At 41.5% G+C, this 18644-nt stretch overlaps 1 protein-coding gene across 1 annotated transcript in view; it reads left to right on the top strand.

Annotated features, from left to right (window-relative positions):
• Window positions 1–18426, top strand: part of aven (apoptosis and caspase activation inhibitor) — a 59276-nt gene extending 40850 nt beyond the window's left edge. Inside the window, exons 3-6 of the mRNA XM_088325661.1 lie at window positions 8172–8242; window positions 10035–10130; window positions 13610–13886; window positions 18035–18426. Of these exons, the coding sequence (XP_088181787.1) occupies window positions 8172–8242; window positions 10035–10130; window positions 13610–13886; window positions 18035–18180 (590 nt within the window). The 3' untranslated portion in view covers window positions 18181–18426. The remainder of the gene's footprint in view (window positions 1–8171; window positions 8243–10034; window positions 10131–13609; window positions 13887–18034) is intronic.
• Window positions 18427–18644: the final 218 nt, after the last annotated feature.

The following is an 18644-nucleotide window of genomic DNA, read 5'->3' as shown; positions in this document are numbered from 1 at the left end:
AATTTTATTCTAAAGGAAGGAATCCTCCAAACATATTTTATTTTCGCTTTGAATGATTAATTCTGCAGTTCACTGGTATTGATAATGATTCAAGTCTAAGGAAAAATATAGACACACAAAAATGCAACGCAGTTTAATTCTACAAACTAGGATTTATTTAGAAGGCAAGAAAATAAAAAAAATTAAAATGGACATTGTTGACAAGAGAACTTGTGGTAAATAGGGGTTGAGGGGGGGCAATTATCTATCTATATATCTATCTAAAATTACACAACACAAGAAAACACAATAAAAAAAACAGTGGCTAACAACTGATATAGATTAATAATAAATAATAATAAATATTGGTTATTTACAGTTCTAACACAGAATACACGATATGAAAAAATAGGTGCAGTTTATTTCAGTGCAAATTTGAATTTAGTATCCTGACAGCTTTAAGGAATAATAATGCTGACACTTCTTTCTGGTGGCTCCCCTTTGCCATTGCATCTCTTTTTCCTTTGTGATGCACGGCAGCCGGCATTAGTTTGTATGACATCGTCCCGTGTAGCATCATCACCCCCTACGTGTCGTGCCCAAGAGGACTGGTGCATGCTAGACCTAAACAGGGCCCTATGGTATGTGTTTTAGTGCAAGGATTATGTATCATTTATGGACTATGCAGAAAATTAAGGGAGTGTTTCCCAGTGGTCAATTTTAATGGGTAGAACTTCCCGCAACTGAAAATGTAAGCTATATATTACTGTCATTTTCGGTTTACTCAAAATCTAAAAATCATTTGTCTTAATAAATGCACACGCAAGATTAAAAATGCTTATGTAAATCGGAGATCTATTTGTTGATCTGCAAAATACACGATTCCAACCGGATATCTGTTTTTAATGATACTGGAAAATCGGCTTTGAAAGTCCTTAAAAAGTGCTTGAATTCGGCCATTAATAAGGTGTACGGACCCTGGAACTAGTCTTGACGTGCACAAGCGCCTGTTAAACGGTCGCCATCACACTGTCACACCAAGCTGACATTCTTCAGTCTTGGCAACCTTGAAAACCTTCTTTTGCGCCATCAGATGTCGAATGCACCCCTGCGGGCTTTCCTTTTGGACACCCATCTCATCTCGTATGAGAGGACCGCAGATGGTTCTGAGAAGCGCAAATAAAAGCAGCGTGTCCACAATATTCAGCACAACGGGTAGGCTGTGACTGAGGAGCGCTCTTCTGTCAGGCCCCCAGCTGAACCCCCATCTGTGTTTGTCACAATGACGCACATCCACCGTGTGTGACTACGCCTTAAAACCAGTGGCGGGCCGTGCATTTTAAATCCAGGCCATCACTGGTGCTCTCCATGGCTAGCAAACATTTACCATCAAAAATCACCTCATGCTTTCTCCTTTCCTCACGAACACTTCAATTTATTCCTGCAGTCCAAACTATTAAAATAAGATGATTTGGTAACATTTTTCACTGCACAACTGCTTTTTAAGGTCAACAAAAACATAGTGCCAGAAAACATCCATAAATTATTAATTCGAAGAGAAGGAAATCATAACTTAAGTGGCTGTAGTGAATTCATGATCCCAAAGGTGAGAACCCCCAGGAGAAGTATGTGTGTGTCTGTGTGTGGAGTCAAGCGGCAGTGGCTCAGGAGGTAGAGCGCTCGTCTTGGGATCAAGAGATCGCAGTTCGAATCCCGGCTCCTCCGTGTTACATGTCATGTGTCCTTGGGTAAGACACTGAACCCCTAATACCCCCAATAAGCAGGTTAGGGCCTTACATGGCTGCACGGCCGCTATTGGGAAATGTGACGCACACTGTAAAGCGCTTTGGGAAGTCTTGACTAGGCTGAAATGAATGAATGAAAACTTTATTCGAACATTAAAATAAAAACAGAACAAAAACAATAACTCAACAACAAAATAATGTTACATAAAATGTTCGAAAAGGGGTAGTCAGAAGCAATGTTCCCTGTAATTTTCCACGGGTCTGAGCGCTCACTCAAAGTCGGTGAGCAACGCTTGAAACAACAGTGAGCAACAGCAATCCCAAGTGTGGCAAGATAATTCATTATCAAACATGTCCAAAACTTGACATCAGGTTACATTTTACTGAGTTTTCGGCAATGCAAAAAAAATAATCACTTTTGAATGAATTGACTCATGTACGATTGCAAAGGTTGTACGGCCTATAAACGTCGTTTGTTCTTTCAATTCTTTCACAAGATATCCATTTCTTTTTATTTCCTGATATATTTTGTCGCATAATATTAACATTTTTGGGGGCTTATTTAGTCGGTTGTAAGATACAGAACTGTACTAAATCACATTTTTGAGTGGAAGTACAATGTTGGCAACAAAATTCACTTGACATAATTGGAAATTATTTGAATGCAACACAAACTTTTTCTTCTTTTTTCCGTGTTTTTTTTCTACTTTTTTTTAAATTCCTTTAAAAAAAATATAACTGTGTTTATTTTTTCCGAGCTGTTACTTTTTTTCTTTTTGTTCTCTATTTACTTTTTTTCCTACGTTTCTTTCTTTTCTTTTTTTCTGTTTTTTTTTCTAAAATTTTTCCTTCTTTTTTTTCTTCCTTTTGCTTCTTTTTTTCTCAGCTTTTCACTACTTTTTCATTTTGGTATTTTTTTCTTTTTTGTTCTATTCCCCACTTCCTTTAAGTCATTTTGTGCACAATTTTACATAATATTTGGTGGGATTAAAGAAGCAAAAACAACCCGAAGAGCCGTTTAGGACCCGAAAGAGCCGATTCCTTTTAATGAGCCGAGCCGAAGAAGCCGGTTCCCGACAAACTACTAACTTCACTCAACTTTGTTCTACTTCGACTCGACTTCAAAATACCGCATTTAGGACACAACGTCAGGGTACCCGTGTATTTCTAACTTCATGCACTGTAACTTTGGCTTAAGTCGCTTCATAATTAGTAATTTTGAGCCCTCATTTTTGTGCGCTGGCTAGATTTTCTTGTGCGCTGAGAATGTCTGAGTAGTGCCCAATTGCGCACGCGCGCAGCTTAGAGGGAACACTGGTCAGAAGCAAAAGCTTATATTCCCTACCCCTTCATCTTCCCTATTAAACACACCAATTATATAAAGACAATTGTAATACTATTAATAATAACAGTTATGGTATAAAGACAGCATCAATAACACAAAGTTAATCATAGTTCTAGACCCACTCGTATCATTCATACCCAATTTTCTTCATCCCTGTATTCCGCCAGGAATGTTTTTTTTGTATTCAAATTTGAACAAGTGAATAGATGGACATTGTTTGATCTTGTCTTGCAAACCGTTCCAGAGCTTGACTCCACACACAGACACACACATACTTTTCCTGGTGGTTCTCACCTTTGGGATCATGAATTCACTACAGCCCCTTAAGTTATAATTTCCTTCTCTTCCAATGAATAATTTATGGATGTTTTCTGGCACTATGTTTTTGTTGACCCTAAAAAGCAGGTTTGCAGTGAATTTTTTTCCCAAATCATCTAATTTTAATAGTTTGGACTGCAGAATAAAATATGAGTATGAAATTCGAGCCCGTCGTGTCGTATTTCCGGTATAAGTTTTTATTTTTATTTTTTTTCGATTTAGGGCTAAAAGCGTCCGTTTTACAAAAGTCGTGGACACGGGGATATTTTCCTTTACGTTTTTGTTGTAATTCTTGCCCCCCTAGCCAATCATAGTTAGCCCTAGAGCTGCAACAAAGAATCGATAAAATCAATTATAATCAATGATTAAAGGATTGGTAACGAATCAGTTCGATTCCTTGTGTTGCGCGATTTATGCGTCACTCAGGGTACTACTTTATTTATTTAGATAAGAAATGAATACCCCTGTGTCTTTTATTTCAAATTGTATTTCTCATATTTTGTAGTATTAAGCTTTGGGTGTTCCAAATTCTATGTTTAAGCAAAACTAAAGTTTGTTTCCATATGAAATGTTTAAACATTACATATCAGCTGCAGTTAATTTTTCAATAAATATTAATTTTGGCCCGTGACTTTACTTCTCTGCTTAATTTTGGCCTACTGTGAATTTGAGTTTGAGTATTCAACGTCTGGTCAGAATTGCGTTTTGCAATGTCAGAAAATGATCAAACGATGTCAAAAGATGTGAAGTGAAAACTGTGTTTTAAGTCAATCACATAGATATGTTATCTGACTGATACTGGTGGAATGTGAGGTTGGGGAGGGGGACGTTTGCTTGCATTTGCGCATCAAAGTTTGCCGTGACAACTCCACCGCAGTGGGTCTGCCCCTCCCAGGGGATCGGAACCCAGAGCTGGTACACGTCTCGCAAGGGCATTCTGAATTTGGCCATAGGGCATATCCTAACAAGAAGAACTGGATCAAAATCCTAGCCAGTCTGACCAAGTCTCAGCTTTATTAAGATTTTTCATCCGTTTTTCTGACATAACAATCTAAAAACGTATGTGGTGCTCCAAAAAGGCTGGACAAGTTTTGAAAAGAATAAACTCTGCTCTTTAATTCAATTGGTCAATAAATTGTTTGTTAGAATAATCTATTTACCACCCATATTCGCTACAAAGGCTACGGTAAATTCAACTCGTGAAACATGACAGACACGGAGAAACCAGTTCGACTGAAGTCCTCAAAAGTGTGAAAGTACTCTTCACAAAATAAAAAAAGTGATATGGCATGGGAGGGAAGATGATGAGGCAGAAATCAAAACCAAAACATTGAGTCACAGACGATGATGAAGGGAGCTCAGGAGAAGGCCAAGCCACTACATTATTTGTTTGTTAATTGTGTGGAACCTTAATGTTCATCTCTGGTAGCTCGCTGATGGTAGCGTTAGCTGATTAATGACAGCGCGGGTGTGTGTGAGACACTTTTTATTTCAGTTAAATCAAGCAGTGTTTAATTGTGCTCCATAAAAATAACTTCACTTGGTGGTAAAGCTCGCCATGAGGGAAGGAGATGAGGTGTATATGTTTCAATAACTCAACGAATGATCCTTTGTAAAAATAAGTATTTGAATGATGTGTTTGCCTAGCCTATGTACGGTTTATGGAAGGACAAACCATTATCACTAATACTATCACCATTACCTATTTCCCCAGCATGCTTGGTTTATTTGGAATCCAGAGTGCGGTTGATTCAATGAAACTCAGAGAAAAGTGTTTTTTTTTATATATATATATTGCTCCCTGGAAGGCTTTTGGCTTTACAGAACAGTGGCTGTGTCCAGACGTGCTTAATAGTTGTTTAGTCTTTTTATGCCTGCAGGTACAACGGTACAATAGAGTTCGATTTTATTGTGCAAAAACCGAGACTGTACTTGTGTTTTTTTTGTCATTTGTTTTGTGGCAGCTTCTTAGAAGTACCACTGCTAAAGGCAGTGTAAGGTTCAGCCTGAACCTCAGCCCGGCACTCTCATCTTAATGCTCGCTACAGGAGGAATAGAATCGTTTTTATTGTCGTTGATTACAAAAGTAGTGTTACATTGTTGTGGAGGAGATGTCGTATCCTCGTTCAACTAGATGCCAGAAAGATGGAATGCACATACGTGGAGCTTTTTTCAACGTGATGCAGAAACCTGAGTTATTTTGAATGATCCCTACTCTTGTACTGTCTTAGGTAGATAGATAGGGTAGGGGTCTATCTATCTATCTACCCTGGTCATATCCCTCAAGAGGGGTGACTGACAGCAAGAAAAACACACACACAAAAACAAAGAAAACAAAAAAAAGTAGCAAAAAAAATGACCATGGCCAGCCCAAATTCCCAAACAAGTTAAGCAGCTCAGCACCCAAGTCGGTCATGCTTTCGTCCCTCCAGATGAAACGGGACACAAGAAAGCGGCCGTGTCACTCGGATCAGGGTGACACACCACACTCTTCTGTTCAACAGCAGGGCCCGACAGCTTTCACTGGTTTACCCCTGCCGCATCATACAGGTGCCCTGCCCATCCCTTAGAACGCGTCCACAATCCCACTATCCTTTCACAACACCTCTCCACTCCTTTCTATCACCAACAAGAGCTGTAGCTTCCACTATATTGAGACCTCTTTCCTGCAGTGCACTCATAACACCATCCATCCACATACATCGCGGCCTTCCTCTTGGTCTCCTTCCATTGACTTCTGCTCTGTAGATCCTCTTCAACATTCGCCCCTCATCCATCCTCTCCATGTGTCCAGTACTCTCTTATCCACACGCTTGCTCAGTTCCACTACTACTCCAGTTCTGTCTCTCACAATTTCATTTCTCAATCTATCCAATCTTGTCACTCCTAACATAGTCCTCAAACACTCCATCTCAAAAACATAATTTCCTTCTCAAATCTGCGCACTGGCTCCAAGTCTCTGCACCATACAACAGTCGGCACAATCACACTCTCATACAGTCCCCTCTTAACATCCATACTCATACACTTGTTACTCATCACTCTCCTCAAAGCACCCAAAACCTTGCTTCCTTGATTCACTAGACCCCTACCCACTGGAGGGAATACTAAGCCCGCCAATGTGTGACCAAATGATCTGAAGAAGGGTTGTCAAACTCAGTTTGGCTCTTGGGCTGGATGCAGATTTTCTATTCTCAGGCGGGCTGGATCAGGATATGAATGACAACTTAAACATTTTTCTGTGTTATGCTTTATTATTGAGTCTACTTGCGTAGCCTACCCTATATATTTTGATCATGGGTGACAAGGGATCTTTTCGAAGCATAACACATTTATTTAGTTTTACACCTAGATCGGCGAAGGAAGGAACCACCTTCCCCCTATGGCCAGAGACTCATTTATTGGAAAGCACAGGCATAGAACAGCACATATTTTGGCTTAAGCGAGGTGACATGAATACAAGAAATTAATCTGATTGGTTTGGACAGAAATCACATGTTCAAATGAAGTGAATAATGCTGGTCGATGGATGGCGTGTGAGCATAATAAATGAGCAGTAAGGAAAGTGAAACTTTGTAACACAAAAGGTACAATGCGTCACTGTAAGAAGAAAGCCCTTCCCTTCCCATCACCAAAGCGAAGGCCATCTGGATTAATAGTTAGCGGGACCCTAGAGGATACAGCACCTGGATATAATCTTTAGCTTGGTTCAGGTACTTTTGAGGATAACATCATACAAAGGCACATTCAAACTATAATCAAACTATAATTTCCCTTACACAAGCCGCCTTGCATGTGAAAATGACTCACTCGTGCCGGTGGAAATGAGCGCAATTAGAATGAGAGCCGCGAAGAGCCCTAGAGACACCACGGCCGGCACGCATTCTGGTTTTGCAGTCCTCATGAGAGAAGCGTTCCGGCATGCCCGCTCTTCACCATTCGCGCTAAAAGATGTTAACAAGTAGGTGTCTGCCGGACAAATGCGCCCCTGTTGCCCTCCTGCTCATCGACAAGGCGTTTGTACGCCTCGAGCGCCTTTTCCTGTTTTGTTCGGACACGAAATGGCGTTGCGCGTTAGTCTGTTGACGATGTTAGGAATGAAACACATTACAAATGTATAATTTATTAAATCGTTCGAATTAGTTATCTGACTCCATTAACCAGACACTAACTTCATTCTCCTAACAATGCATGCTTGTTTCTTTTCATGAAAATATGGACAAGAATAGCCGGCATTTTCACACGGGGGCAGATTTATTTTCTTAAAGTATTTTACTAAGTGAATTCCATCAAATTAGCCGAATTAGTGTCGCTCTTCGTCGAGCCTCTCCATTGTCCCTCGCGATCGATCTCCTGAAGTTCCTCTGTCCACGTCTTTTCACAAGTTGGCGTTCCTGCTCCTCCTCCCATGGGCGTGCCGACTCCTCCTATGGGCGCGCCCAGGTGCCAGCTTCACCACCTCCTCACCGAAGGGCGTCGCGATGTTTGTCCTTGTGCGTCTGGCCTTCTCCCGTCAGCACTCACAGGAATTCTGTTATCAAAATACGTCTGATGCATTCCAGACAGCCTAACCTTCTAATATACCTTGAAGAAAAATCGTCAGTGAATCTTTCTACTGCATCAAACTGAGTACATGTACTTACTTTGTAGTTAATTTTATAATATCCTTTATAAAATGTATCAAATCCTTCAATGGTAACACAACGTTGTTGTTATTTTTCGCAACGAAAACCAAAGAATGCAGTCAGAGATGTGTTCAAATGCTATTCTTTTACCATTCTCAGGGGATTGCTTCACTCAATTCCGCTTTTCTGATGAAAAAGACTGGGAGAAGGACACATTTTCGTCGAGTCAGGTAAATCTACTCTACTTGCTTTGAGCACCGTGGCTTTGTCTAGGTCGGATTTGGGCACTCCGGTCCTTAAGGGCCCAGCATGATTTGGGAGGTTTTTTTCTCAAATTAATGCCAGTGCCTACAATTTTTTGCCATTCTAACCCATTTTTGAAGGCCTACAGAAAAATTAAGAGGCTGCAGGCTTTGCTGTCAGGTCCACCCTCCACTGTCATGCACCTTCACTGTCAGAACTGGAAATCACATGATGCTAACAGTTGTGACATTCAAAGAAGAAGATGAAAAAAAGTATTTTTCACTTCCGGTCAAACATTGAACCTAAAAAAATGTGAACTTTTAGCTATACTTACGAAATAGGTTCTGGATGATCATTCGTGAGTTGAATTTGTTGCTTCAGTGCTATATTTTGTATGTTTAAGGCTTCTATAAGTAACCTGTATTGTTATGGACTAAAAAAACAAACATTTCATAAAATAATATGCTCTCTAAAGATAAATAAAGATAAGTTTAACTTATTTTTGGAAGATGAGCTTCAACAGTTAGGCAACTTCCCCCTCCATGGTAGAAAGTGTCTGAATAAAAGCGATCCAACAATTTTCTCAACCGCATCAAGCTTTCTTATTCCATTTTCATTTCAAATGAAACGGCTCACCTCTTCTTCACACTTTACACCCACAATATCAAATGGATGCACAAGATATTAAACAATAAAAACCTCAAAGTTCTTAGCGGCACTGGAGATACAGTATAGAATGTTTACACTGAACTAGGAAGAGGAAGCGGATTTCTTCTTCTGGGTGGATGCTGGGTGACCTCTCACAGCGCCACACGCCGGTAGTGGCGTAAAGAAGCACTACAGTACCGTCTTCCACTCGGAAAAAGGTGCACAATACAAAATCTAATTTACAGCAATGTCCGGATATTTTTTGACGTCCCAAAAAAAATGTTCGTATCTACGGTTTTACTTAAGACGAATGAGCAGTAGGGAAGCGTCTGTACATGACACCAATTTAAAAAACATACCTATAAAATGTACCGAAAAATATCTTGTTCACCTAACAAAATAAAACTCAGAATTTGGAAAATAAAATAAAACAATGTAAATCTCAATTGGATTTAAAGCTTCAGAGGGACATAATTGAAAGTTTATCTAGATGTATTTACCCAGCATACTATCGAGCAATTCCAGACATCAATCCGTCCATTATCTGCACCGTTTACCCTCAGTAGGGTCGCTGGAGTGCTGGAGCATTCCCCAGCTGTCTCCGGGCAGTGGGCAGGGGACACCCTGAACTGGTTGCCAGCCAGTTGCAGGGCACACAGGGACAGACAACTCACTCGCTGAGTCAGACCTAGGGACAATTCAGACCAGCCAATTAACCTGACATGCATGTTTTTGGAACGTCGGAGCAAATCAGAGTGGCCACACAGACACGGGGAGAACATGCAAACTACACACGGGAGGCTGTGGTCGCCAGACTTAAACCCTGAACCTCTGCACCGTGGGGCTGCACGCTAACCACCCAGCTACCGTGCCGCCCAAATTCCCAACAATATCACTCAAACTTTGAACCAAACGCACATTACATGAAATAAATAGCTCTGAAAGCAATAGATTTTGACTGCTTCAATGGAACTCTTAAAAATGCATTCAAACAATAATTCTCTCATCTGAAGGCCCTTCTCCTGGTTCTCCTCGCAAGTCTAAAATCCATTTATGTTTTCTAACCCATCTTTTGAGTGTCCACTAAAATTCAAACCATCCATTTTTTTGAGATGTTCATTTTGTTTTAAGATGTTTTCGACGTTTGTGGACCTGCCAACATTGATCCAGAAACTTGAACGGCTGCCTCTTCATCAGAGGCTCGACCTGGAAGCGGAGCTAGTTGAGGTGAAACACACGCAACGGCATTCAACATCGTTTGTTACTTCCCTCAGTGCATGAGTAAAAACATTGGTCCAAGGAGACCTCCACTAAAACCAGGCGTGTATTGCACGAAATCTATTCTCTCTGAATGAGCACAGCTTGATGTTTATCTAAATTCTAGACTACAAGCCTAGTCTACTTTTCATAATACGATGCAGCTTATTTTTCTTATTTTCTGCGAGACGGAGAGTCAACACTTTGCCATTGCATTGCTTCTTCTCTTGTGGTTAACGGCAGCGGGCATGAGTTTGTATGGTGTTGTTCTACGAATTGTCATCGCCCCCTACTTGTCGTGCCCATGAGGACTGGTGCATGCGACACCTCGTGCAAGGATTACATATTAATTATAGACATTTATTATAGGCCATAAAGTAGCGTGTCCCAGTGGTAAATTGTAATGGGTAGAGCTTCCTGTAACTCAGGGGTAGGGAACCTATGGCTTGGGAGCCATATATGGCTCTTTTCATGAGTACATATGGCTCAGAAATAAAATGTAACTATTGCACATCTCTGTGGCGTTCCAAAGTCAAGCAGTACATCCCGATTTTGCTCCATATTAAGCCGAAGTAACTTAATGCAGAAGTTCGATAAGAAACCATTTAAACTGATGAATTAAAAACGCCGGCAAACGACTTTGATTGGGTGAGCAGTATAGGTGGGCGGATCCCTGCACACAGCGCAAGGCACTTCCTTCTCTCTCTCGCGCTCAGTGCAGTCTACACCCAAAGTGAATATGACAATGTGCTTATCCTTTGCAGTCATTTGTGACATTTTTACAAAAGAACTTTACATGCACATTGTTTTAAAACCGTTATTAAGGACAAATTTCATGGCAAAAAATTGCCTCAACACTCTTAAGGTGGAAGACAAATTGTAAATGGCATATTTACCGTATTTTCCGCACTATAATGCGCACGGGGTTATAGGGCGCCCCCCCAAAAAATAGTTTTTGGTCCTCTATTTTCCATACATAAGGCGCACCGGATTATAAGGCGCTACAATGGAAACGTCGACAAAACAATCAGATAGTTCAGTCCAACTTATTACCCCCTTAACATTCCCAAAGCTTGCAAAAGAAGCAAATACGTGTCGTAGACACGTGCGGATGCGGTGTCCGTACGATGTCACCCAACAAACATTTCTTAGTTTCCATTTTATTTTTTGCTGGCAACTCTTTGGACAGCAAAGTAAGAATTTGATTGTGCAGGGAAACGGGGTTCTTTACTGTGCATATGACAATAAACACTTTGAATTGAATTGAGTTTCAAAATAGACTCATCACAGAAACGTCAAGATCGTTCTAAAACAAGATACCGGGAAAATATAAATCCGCTTAGCTCACCTAAGTTCTCTTGCAGCCTTTACGTAACCATGGTCTTCTTAATACCGTGAGTGTAGTAAATCCAGGAGAGTAAAATATTTACAAATACAGAATAGTAAAACATGTTTTCTCTATGCCGTAGTGCAACCCAACCTGTGATTCACATTCATCTTTTTCGGCCAATCGCAGGCTTTGTTTCGCCCCTTTAGCCAATGCGAGCCTGTAAATGATAAAAAGGATCCGCCCCCTTTGCCTCCGAATAACTTTAGCCAATAGTGACTGATTCAAATGATGATTGACACATTGGTTAGCCAATGAAACGCCGGATACACCGCAGACTACTTGGTGTTCGGGGGAAAATCTAGTCGGCGGCTGCTTGCCTTAGTTGCAAGACTTTGCGACTTAATATTGATCCATATATAAGGCGCACTGTATTATAAGGCGCATGGTCAGCTTTTGAAAAAATAAAGGCTTTTAGTTGCGCCTTATAGTGCGGAAAATACGGTACATTGATTTGGGACACAGGATTTGGCCTTATTATCATTTCATACATTTGATGAAATCATCAAATGACACAGTGAAATAAAATGTGCTGAAGAATTAGCTTTTGTTTAGAGAGCGTGTTTGGCAGTTTTTTTTTCAATTTTGTCTGAAAATATATGATGTGGCTCTCTCAATTTCTTTTTAAATTTTTTTTTGCTTTTATGGCTCTTTAAGTCAAAAAGGTTCCTGACACCGGATATCTTCTTTTAATGCTACAGCTCAGTAGCCTAGATGGTAAGGCGCCCGCTTTGAGACTGGGAGGTCGGTGGTTCGCGCCCCGGCCGAGTCATTCCTAAGACTTAAAAAGTGGTCGGCGGCGCCCTCTGTTGGCTGCGGCTGCATCGGCTCGCTACAACGGGTCAGGTGCAATCGACATTTCGTTCTGTGTACATTGTTACACAGAATGACAATACAAGGATATTATTATTATTATTATTATTACTGTAGGCCAGGGGTGTCAAACTCAACTGAGCTTTGGGCTACATGCTAAAAAGAAAAATCTCACTGGTGCCAGACTTGTTGGGTTAAGAAAAAAAAAAAAGAAATTGGAGAGAGGGAAATAAGAGAGAAAAGGAAAGAGAGAAAGATAGAGAGAGAGAACATGGGAGACAGCGTAAGAGACAGAGAAGGTGGGAGAGACAGAAACATTGAGAAAAAGTGAGAGAAATACAGAGAGAGAACACGATAGAGAGAAAGTGAGAAAAAAGGAGAGAGAAACATAGAGAAAAAAAGAGTAAAAAGAGACCGAAAAAGAAAGTGAGAAAGAAAGAGAAAGATTAAAAGAATAAGAATAGAGAAAAAGATAGAGTAAGAACAAGAGTGAGCATTAGAAAGAGAGTGAGGAAGAGTGAGACACAGTGAGAAAAAGGGAAGAGCAAAACAGAGAAATATAAAAAATAAGAAAAGAGAGACACAGAGAGTGAGAAGGAAAGAGAAAAAAGAGAAAGAGAGAAAGTTAGAGAGAGAGGGGTGGCATTAGCTCAGGAGGTAGAGCGGCTCGTCCGTGTTACATGTCGAAGTGTCCTTGGGTAAGACACTGAACCCCTAATACCCCCATAAGCAGGTTAGTGCCTTACAAAGCTGCAAGGCCGCTATTGGGAAATGTGGAGCACATTGTAAAGCGCTTTGGGAATGCAGATCATTTCATTTCATTTTCAGAAAGAGAAAAGCAAAGACAGAGAAAGAAAACAATAGAGAAAAAAATGAGAGAACGAGAGAGAGAAGAATAAGAGTGAAAGAGAGTGTGAGAAGGAAAAAGAAAAAAAGAGAAAGCAAGAAAGAGAAAAAGAGAGCAAGAAAGAGAAAGAAAAAGAATGAAAAAAAATGAGAGAGGCAAAGAGAGAGAAGGCGAGAAATCCTACTACAGATGCTTTGCTATTTAAACTACAGCTCATTTTTCTCTTGTTGTCTACCTGGCCGGATTAAAATCCTCGGCGGGCCTGATTTGGCCCACGGGCCGACTGTTTGCCGCATGTGCTGTAGGCATTGAAAAATTGCCTTTGAAATTCCTTGAAATTTTCTTGAATTTTTGCCTTGAAGAAAGCCTACGAATCCTGATGGTCATATGTTCCGGTTCCAGCTCTCGACGCCGGACCACGTGCCCACGATGACACCGGGACCTAAACGGGAGCCGGCAAAATCGTCCTCATTAACGGTGCTGTCTCAAGCTCCCGAAGAAATGAAACCGACAATAAGCCCCGCTTCCAACTCCGACTCTCAAGCTCCCTGGAGTGCAGTCACGGCATCGGCCGACGACGCGGATGAAGAGCTGGACTTGCTGCTCACTCTGACCCACCAACCGTGTCCAGTCTCTGGAGACCCGTCTGTCGATGTTGAGAGTGCCGCTGTGATAAAAGGTTAGCATTGTTTATGATAATGAGCTTGGTTCTTGAGTTTTTGTTGCATCGACCATAAATCCCGGACTACAAAGTGCACCTGATTAAAAGCCGCATGCACACCGTAAATTCCGGACTATAAGCCGCTACTTTTTCCCCAAACTTTCAACCCTGCGGCTTATTCAGTGATGCGGCCAATTTATGTCATTTTTCTAACGGCCGCCAGCGGCGCTCGAGTACAAAAGGTAAGATTTAGACTGCAACTTCTTAGTTTGTGCACAAATTATATTGGCGTAGACATATCCTCATCATGCAAATTGCAAAAAGAAAGGCACATGCCGCAACTTTCAAGCTAAACGCAATCGAGCAGTCCGATATAGAAGGAAACAGGGCTAACGCCCGTAAACTTTACTTAGCGAGCGTGATAATAATAATAATAATAATAATAATTTCCTTTGTATTGTCATTCTTTGTAACAATGTACACAGAACGAAATGTCGATACACCTGACCCGTTGTAGCGAGCCGATGCAGCCGCAGCCAACAGAGGGCGCCGCCATTTTACCAATGTTATAAGTCTTAGGTATGACTCGGCCGAGGCGCGAACCAGCGACCTCCCAGTCTCAAATGCTAGCGTGTTTTTGAATAAGTGAGCGTGGGACGACGTCTATATAATAAAATCTCTTTCCCATACTGGAGGAAGACGACTTTGATGTCGTCAGTTATAAGGAGGAAGATGAGGACGGTTACTGTGTTGCTAGTAGCGTTTTGCTACCCTTCACAGGCACGGTTTGGGATGAAAGTTGGAATATTATTATTAACGCTTTGAAAACTCTCTCGGTGTACCGTCTTTCTTTGTAAATATGTGTAACCATGTATAATATGTATTTGCAACTGTATCTTTTTGTAATGTATTTATTTTAGAAACTTATTCTGATATGTTTTGCACGAGCAAATGAGAAAGAAGGGGCGGGGCAAACGCAAGCTGACGGGAAGTGGAGTAAAGGTGAGACATGTTTGTGGACGCGGCCGACAATAGTGGATATATATATTTTTCCCACCCTTACATTTGGAAATATACACTTTTTTCCTTGGATTACTTTCAACGGGCACCCGGACTCTGCAGGTCTGCATTAAATCTTAAGTACCGGTATCATTTTCTGTTCATTTTGCCGGCTGTGTTTTTTGGGCCGTATCGGGTATGGGTTTATTTCGTGTTTGTATTGCGTTTTTTCAATGTGGGCGCATGCGGCCAAAATACAGGTGCGGATTGTGTATGTACAAAATCGGTTTTCCTCCCAAAATGTGGTGGGTGCGGCTTATAATCAGGTGCACTCTATAGTCCGGAATGTACGGTACATTTAAACGGAAGCTCAACTTTGTTTTTATACAAGCCGCACCATAAAAATACACCTATTTTCTCACATTTAGATAAAAAAGAGGGGAAATGTCTAGTACAGGGGTCCCAAACTCAATCGAGTTGGTGGCAGCTGAATCTAGGGCAGGGATGTCAAACTCATTTTGACTCGGGGGGCCACACGATAGAACAAACATTCTGTCGGGGGCCGGACTAGTCGATTCAAGAGAAAGAAAAAGAGGGAGCGTAAGCAAAAAGCATCTTTATTCTTCCAATTTTTACCCAGCCTTTCTCAAAGAAATATAAATAGATGTTCAAAAGATTTTTTAAAGATGGAATTAGAGCCAAGGAAAAAGAAATAAGAAAAATAAGCACAAAAAAAAATGAAAATGGAGAAAAAGGAAGAAATGTCAAGGTTAAAATTAGAGATGAGGTTAAAGAAAAGAACACGCTCTGAGTCGGAAACTAGGTTTTTGATAGCCCTTCCATCGGAGGTGCGCACTTCCATAGTGAGAAATAGTGTGAGAGGGTGAAAGAAAAGGGAATGAAAGAAATCCAAAGTCAAATAGAAAGAGAGAAGGAGAAAGAGGGAGAAGGGAAGGGAAAAAGGAAGAGAGCGCAAAAGAAGAGACAGGAGTGAAGGAGAGAGGGCTAGACTGTGAGAGAAAGAAGGACTAAGAGAGAGAGCTAGAGAGAGAGAGAGAGAGAGAAAGGGGCAGAGGGAGAGAGATACACAACTACAGTGTCTTTGTGAGCGGCACCTGGCTTTGGTAACAAGGAGAGAGAAAGAACGAAATCCGAAGAGAAATAGAAAGAAAGAGAAGCAGGGAAGAGAAGGAGAGAAAGAGAGAAGGAGAAAACAAAAGAGAGAAAGAAAAATGAGAGAGAAAAGTAAAAAAGGAAGAGGGAGCAAAATAAGGTAAAAAGACACAGAGAGAAAGAGACAAAAAGGAACAAAGAAAGAGAAAAAGAGAGACAGGAGTGAAGAAGAGAGGAAAAGGAGGGAAGAGAGAGAGAAATAAAACTACATCGTCTTTGAGAGAGGCACCTGGCTTTGGCAGCTCGTTTTTCTCTTGCGCTTCCCTCAGCGTTGTCTCGCGGGCCGGATTCAATCCCTTAGCGGGCCTGATCCGGCCTGCGGGCCACCTGTTTGACACCCCTGGTTTAAGACATAACAGGGCATTAAATTCTGGATTACAAACTGCTACTTTTTTGGATACATTTCAAACACTGTGCGGCTGCTACTTCTTCTCTCTGGAAAAAGTAGGGTTTTACAAATACAGGCTAGAAGGATTCAAAATTCTTCTTAGCCATTATAAGCAGGATTCAGTTAAATGGCTTGGAGTGTCATGTGTAAAAACAAACTATTTTCGTCAGTACTATGAAACTCATCATTAGCTGCACCCCCGCTTATCCTCAGTAGGGTCGCGGGGGTGCTGGAGCCCATCCCAGCAATCATCGGGCAGTGGGCAGGGGACACCCTGAACTGTTTGCCAGCCAATCGCAGGGCACACAGGGACAGACAACTTGCTCGCTCATTCACACCTAGGGACAATTTGGACTGGCCAATCCACCTGAAATGCATGTCCTTGGAATGTGGGAGGAAACCGGAGTGCTCAGAGGAAACCCACGCAAGCACGGGGAGAACATGCAAACTCCCCACAGGAAGTCCGGTAGCTGGATTTGAACCCACGAAGGAGGTTCCCAAGACCTTAGAACTGTGCCGCACACGCGCTAACCACTGCGCCGCCGTGCTGCCCTACTATGAAACTAACGTTTGCAAATGATTTCAAGCTTGGTCTCTTGATAATTGTTTGGAATTTTAAGCATACATGATACCTCGGGTCATCAGCTTATTTTTGCTTCTTTAATCCCTACACGACCAAATATTATGTAAAATTGTGCACAAAATGACTTAAAGGAAAGGGGGGGGTAGAACAAAAAAGAAAAAAATACCAAAATGAAAAAGTAGTGAAAAGCTGAGAAAAAAACGAAACAAAAGGAGAGAAAAAAGGAGCTGGAAAAATTCAGAAAAAAAGCCAGAAGAAAAGAAAGAAGCAAATAAAGGGAAAAAAGGTGATGGAGAACAAAAAAGCAAGAAAAAAGTAATAGCTAGGAAAAAATAAACACAATGAGATTTTAAAAAAAAAGGAATTTTAAAAGAAGGAGAAAGGACTAGGAAAGAACATGCAAACTCTGCACAAGGAGGCTGCGGTATCTGGAATTGAACCTTGGACCTCCCCTCTGTGTGGCTGCGCGCTAACCACTGTTAGGAAATAAATCTGACTCCATTAACCAAACACTACCAACACTTTTGTAAAAAAACGGACAAGAGACCGGCATTTCCACACGGGGACGGATTGAATTTCTTAAATAATAAACTAAGTGAATTCCATCGAATTAGCCGAATTATTGTCGCTCGAGCTGTCTCGACTGTCCCTCCCGTTCTCCGATCTTCCTTCCGGCCCACGCCTTTTTCTCAAGCTGGCGTGTCAGCTCCTCCCATGGGCGTGCTAGGAAAAGCACCCACGTGGCCCCACCATCTCGCCTCGATGTCTGGACCCCCGTGCGATCATCAAATCAGTGCCTGGCGTCCTGCGTCCTGACCTTCTCCGTCAGAGTCCTGTTATCAACAGAACTAAACAAAACATTCGCGTGACCTGAAGCTCACTCAGTGAAAATCTTTATTGCACTCGATAAATGTAACTTGGATTCGATCGTACAAAATCTAAAATCCTTCACCACCCTGCATAGAGCAGATTTTTAACCTAACCTCCAGAAATCGAAACCTGAGGTATTTTCTCGTTCTGCAGAATGTGACTCAGCAACCGAAGTCTTTCAAGGAGAGCAGACGAAGGAGGCCAAAGAAACCCAAGCTGCACCTTCTGAACGTCCTCCCGTTAAGCAGGACCTCACCGAGGAGGACCTGGAAGACTGGTTGGACAGCATGATCTCCTGAACCTTCTCGAAGACCTACAACGCGGTAATAGAAGTTCCAAGCCAAAAAATGGTAACTAGGAGAAATACCCCCTGCATGCTTTCGGTTCATTGTTTGCTGAAAGCGCCGAATACACAAATCCAGGCTCAATGACATTTGCACGAGGGAAACCAAATTTGGTGCTGCTCCTCGTTGTCATGGTAACCCGTGGTTATACATTGTGGTAGAAACATGCACACTGTCTGAATAAATAGGCGCGTTTGGGAATGTGTTTGTGTATTTAAAATGGAAGCTCGTATGTCAATTCTGATCAACCACACGATTTCGGGACTAAGCCTAATCCGGGCGTCACTTTTCATCCTGTTGGATTTTAAATATTTACCAAATTGTTCGAATTAGTTATTTGACTCCATAAACCAAACACAACCTGCATTCTCCTAACAATGCACGCTCATTTCTTGATGGACTAATGAACAAGAGACCGG

The sequence above is a fragment of the Urocampus carinirostris genome, chromosome 20, assembly GCF_059441175.1.
Source record: "Urocampus carinirostris isolate Australia breed hairy pipefish chromosome 20, RoL_Ucar_1.0, whole genome shotgun sequence".
Classification (NCBI taxonomy): Eukaryota; Metazoa; Chordata; class Actinopteri; order Syngnathiformes; family Syngnathidae; genus Urocampus; species Urocampus carinirostris.
This window is presented reverse-complemented; position numbering and strand designations above follow the sequence as displayed.